The sequence below is a fragment of the Aulostomus chinensis genome, chromosome 5 (assembly GCF_037954235.1).
Source record: "Aulostomus chinensis isolate RoL2024-O1b breed Wild chromosome 5, RoL_Achi_v1.0, whole genome shotgun sequence".
NCBI classification, from domain to species: Eukaryota; Metazoa; Chordata; class Actinopteri; order Syngnathiformes; family Aulostomidae; genus Aulostomus; species Aulostomus chinensis.
In genome coordinates, this window is record NC_141324.1 from 30,103,126 (window position 1) to 30,108,125 (window position 5,000).

Consider the following 5,000-nt stretch of genomic DNA (forward strand, 5'->3'; position numbering starts at 1 on the left):
TGTTCATTTATGGTTAAATCAGCGCCTCAGTGAAACATAAAAGACACTGCAGTTGCCTTTTCAAACAATAATAGAAGGTTGTCTTGGCAAAGACTGACTGACAGAATTATTCTTTTGCCTTCGATTGCCTGTTCTCCTTTTAAAAAAAAAAAAAACAATTGGTTATAAAACCTGTGGAATTGTTTCCAAAGGCTCAAACTCTCAGAATAAGCAAATATGTGTTTTCTATTCTTCTGCCTCTATGTACATAATAGACAACATTCTGAGGTAATTCACTCCTTCCGTCACGTCGCCCTGCCACACACGCCTACAAGACTATTGTTTGAGACTGAAAAGAAAAACCCCTGAAGCCTATTGTTTGCCTCTCTCTCTCTCAGGTGTTCTCCCAGTCGATGCGAACATGGCGGCAGCTGCAGTCAGTCCTGGACCAACTTCCACTGCAACTGTTCTGACAGCGGCTACAGCGGAGCGACCTGCCACAGCTGTAAGTCACCTGTCAGTCAAACATCAGCTCATGGAATCGTGACAGCAAGGCTACGCTGACCCGCCAGCGAGCTCTTGGACCCCACTGACCCGCCCTCGTCTCCTAGACATGACACAAGTCAGCACACCGGTTCAGGCGGAGTCAGCAGGGCACTGTTTTGTTCATGAGGCCGTACTTCAGCAGGCAGCTGCAGTGCAGCCGGTCGCCACCTTCAGAGTCCCTCTCTCACAGACCTTTTCCCAGCTTGCAGGTTGAATGTCTGTTTGCAAAACTTATTTAGAAGTTTTTTTTAACTTGGGCTGCACCAGAAAAGCACAGTTGGGAGTCAGGTTCCTCTGGCACGTGTACTCTTTCTTCAGCCTGAGACGACAAAGATAAACTGGAAGTCAGATAGCTGCTGGTTGTGAGAGGGGATACTGCCACCTGCTGTTCTGGAGGCCGGCATATTTTGGCGAATGGATAGATTCTTCCCAGTTCTTGTTTACTGAGACAGCAGAAGTCTGATGAAATGGCCTAATCCAGCTGTAACTGTAGCGGGACGTAAGTGTGCGTCCAAACGTACGAAGTGAGGCTAAAACGCTGCATGTAGGGACACTTGCATGACATCAGACGAGCAGCAGGGAGACATTTTTACATTTTGAAATTGATCTGAAGGGAACGTGAGGAACAGAGGGAGAGAGAGACTGATAGAGATGGAGGTCCAAAGTTTTAGTTACTGATTCTTGTTTTTCCATCTGTCGTTACTGTCCTGGCTGATCTTTGCTGCTGCAAAAACACAATCCCTCATGATTTCTCCGGCGCGGTTATGATTCAGTGCTGTCAGACCCCCATGAAGCAGCGACCGTGGTCCTCCTCCAGCCACGGCCGCGTGATCGCCATCGCCACCTCCTTCCTGTGTCCTCCAGTGTTGTCGCTGCGATTCATGTCGATTCAAGCTGGTCTGGTTATTTTCCTCTCAGCTGTGTACCAACAGTCCTGCGAGGCGTACAAACACAACGGCAACACGTCGGGGCAGTTCTACATCGACGTGGACGGCAGCGGACCAATCAAACCACAGCTGGTTTACTGCAACATGACAGGTGACGCACTCTCCGTCATCCTCCTGCATCACTCCGCGTTTTCTGTGATTATCTTTGACATAATTGCAAGATCTCTTCAAACCTGGATACTCTGAATCTCCATGCTTACAGCAGAGCCTTAACCCTTTGAGGACCTTGAACGTCCTGGGAGAGCGACCCCTCCTGGCTCTCAGATTTCTACCTTTTTTCCTCAGCTGAAAGGGTTTTTATGAAGCTTTTGCTCACCTTGATCGAGGGTCGCCGGGCGGAGGATGCCGCCTGGTGTGCAGTTAGTAAAGCCCCAGAGGCAAATTCTGACTTCAGGTTTGATTGATAGATTGAAGTTGAGAAGCACAGAGAAATAAATCTTCTGTTTTACAGCCACTTCTTCCACACTCCAAGTCCATGGAGAAAAGTCGTTTTGGCTGCAGTGCATCAAGTGATGGATGCTGTAGTGGTAATTACACAGTTTGGCCAGTATAAGCTGGTTCCAACCTTCAGCCTTAAATCCACCATTAAACAAGCACTCAGCTGAGAAATGTTCCGATATTTCCTGATATACCGGACTCGAGAACTCCCCGTGGTTCTAAGTTCTAACAAGAATAATTCCAGACGTTTTGTTCTAACAAGCTTGTTTTCTTGTGTGACTCTTTGTGTGTTTCCACCCACCAGAGGAGAACACGTGGATGGTGATCCGGCACAACAACACGGAGCTGACCAGAGTCCGACCGTCACCGGCGGGAAGTCGGCGTTCCGTCCATCTGGACTACTCGACCGGAGACGAGCAGCTGCTGGCTGTCATCAGCCAATCAGATCACTGCGAACAAGAACTGTCCTATCAGTGCAAGAAGTCCCGCCTCCTCAACACTCCAGGTGAGGCCTGTGAATTTGTATGGGAAAGAAGGTAACTTTTCACCTGGGTGCGTTACCACGGTAACACAATGCTGTCCACCTAACGTGCTCCAGTGAAGGGAACGTCTAAGGTTGATTCTACTTTACGACCAACTACTATCTTATTCATACTGATGCGCTCCCTCGTGTTGAGTATTATTTACATTAGCACAATACACAACATGCTCCAGAACTCTGTGTGTGTGTGTGTGTGTGTGTGTGTGTGTGTGTGTGTGTGTGTGTGTGTGTGTGTGTGTGTGTGTTCCAGAGGGTTCTCCGTTCAGCTGGTGGCTTGGTGGTCCCGGTCCCGGTCACCTCCAGACTTACTGGGGCGGCGCTCATCCAGGCAGCCAGCAGTGTGCCTGCGGCCTGCAGGGCGACTGCGTGGACCCCCAGCACTACTGCAACTGTGACGCCGACCGCGTGGAGTGGTACTGACCTATAACAGATGATGCATGTGAAATGTCCTCCGTCTGATCAAAGTCTCATCAAATTTGATTTTGAAAATCCAACTTGACTTTCTACCAAGCGAACCGTACCTCACAACTTTGTGCGAGTTAGCAATCAGCAAATCGCCAGGGAGAAATCATGGAGAGGAAAAATCGGTTTCCAACAACAGTTTTAACCTTTCCTCATGCTGTACGCAATCCCGCCACGCCTCACTTCCTCCCTGCTCTCATTTCCTCGTCCAAACACTGTGTGACTCTATTTTTACGGACCGCGGCTGCTTCTGCTCTTCAATATTTCAACAGTCACAAAGTGATGCATGTGCTGCTCCGCTGGGCCGTCCTTCAATCCTGGATGTGTTTTTACTGAGAACTTTCTTCAGCAACCAGTTAGAAGATCAATCTGTGTGAAGGGTCATGGAGCAGGCGCGATTGGACACGAGGTGTTTGTTGTTTGTGTCAACGCGGCTCTGGATGAGTGTCAGAAGGGTGATTATTTGATTTCGGAATAAAAAGGTCCCTAAGATATTGCACCTACACACTAAAACGGTTGCATCAACCAGGCTGAAAACGCAATGTTGTCACAAGTGTGATGTAACAGTGAAAGTAGAGGTATAAACAGCCAGGATTCTCTTCTTCTTGTCTTTCTTCTGTGGGTGAATATCATCCAGATCATCCTGCCTCAAACACCTTCTTCCCCTCATCTTGATTTTGTCCTCCTCCTCCTCCTCCTATTTTCTGTTCTTCTCTGTCTACTCTAATTTATTCCGTTGGTTTTTTTTCCTTCTTCTTTTCTTTCTCCTCTCCAGGGCTGAAGACTCAGGCCTTCTAACCCATAAGATGAGCCTCCCGGTCCGGTCTCTGGTGCTGGGTGACATCCAGAGGCCCGGATCAGAGGCTGCCTACAGGGTGGGACCACTACGTTGTCATGGAGACAGTAAGTACGCAAAACACAACATTTTAAAGATGCAGGAAATCTGAGTTTGTTTCCAGGTAAATTCATCCATCTGAATCCCCCTTTTCCAGGTATAATCTCTTGAGATTAATTCATCAGGATTATTTCTGAACTGATCTGGGATGTGGAGATTAGAGCCAAAATTTGATTTCACTTATGGAATTTACTTGGGTGCATTCAGGGAATTTGAAATGTGTGAACTTTTTCTTGTGCAGTGTTCACATTTTGTGGCATGGTAATTCCCTCAGCAGGAGATACTTTCCGTTATTTCACCGTTGATATATAAAACTTCAGGGTTTCTCGGGATTGTTACGACTAAACCTGTTATTGAGCCGCGTGCCGGCAGTAAAGCCTCAGCTCAACCATAAATTCTGTCAAATGAATCAAAGTAAACATTCTTGCTTATTGTTAGCTGCTTAAATGAATCGGTTTGACATGCTGGCAAAGCACCTGTACTCCAGTTTTAAACCAGTTAACAGAACAAATTGGATTTCTTTGCTACGTGGTTTCTCTTTAATGATTCTGACAGCGAGCTTCTATTTTCTGTTTCTCAGAGAGTTTCTGGAACGCTGCGTTTTTCGATAAGGAGACGTCATACCTCCACTTTCCCACCTTCCACGGAGAGCTGAGCGCAGAGATCTCCTTCATGTTTAAAACCACAGCTTCCTCTGGTGTTTTCCTGGAAAACCTGGGCATCAAAGACTTCATCCGCATCGAGCTGAGCTGTGAGTAACACCTCACGATAAAGACGGAATCCAAATCAAACATCCTCAAAGGCGGCGTGGAAGACCTCAATAAGTGTGAATCTTTTAGATAGCACTGCAGTTAAGGAAGCTCTATTTTACTTTCTGAGAACGACAGTGCGATCCGGTGCTGCGGTCAGTCGCTGGCTGACATTTTCACCGTCTTGATGAGATTTTGAGCAGAAATGTGTCCATTTCATTCATATTTTGGGGAACTTTGATGACTTGCAATTTGCCACACACAACTGATCTCACTGTAGTTCATTCAATTCATTCCCCAGTGTTGCAAAAAAATGGGGTTTTTTTCCCATCTAGTGGCTGCTTTTCACACCAGTTTACACTTGGAGTGTTGGAGCTGGTTGATACGAGCTGTGGTTTTCTGCATAAAGAGGCTGGAGTTTCCATCCATACATCAACATTTAT

The 5,000-nt window shown here is 46.9% G+C and overlaps 1 protein-coding gene across 5 annotated transcripts in view; it reads left to right on the forward strand.

The window, feature by feature from the left end:
• The window catches only part of LOC147262124 (contactin-associated protein-like 4), an 83,059-nt gene that overhangs the window by 50,712 nt on the left and 27,347 nt on the right, over positions 1-5,000 (forward strand). For all 5 annotated transcript variants that reach the window (XR_015115968.1, XR_015115969.1, XM_086204534.1 and 2 more), the window contains exons 11-16: positions 378-484; positions 1,444-1,563; positions 2,215-2,415; positions 2,702-2,864; positions 3,689-3,816; positions 4,389-4,559. Coding sequence is in view for 3 of the 5 variants with exons in the window: in XM_086204534.1 (XP_086060660.1) it covers positions 378-484; positions 1,444-1,563; positions 2,215-2,415; positions 2,702-2,864; positions 3,689-3,816; positions 4,389-4,559 (890 nt within the window). In the remaining 2 variants the exon portion in view is untranslated. The remainder of the gene's footprint in view (positions 1-377; positions 485-1,443; positions 1,564-2,214; positions 2,416-2,701; positions 2,865-3,688; positions 3,817-4,388; positions 4,560-5,000) is intronic.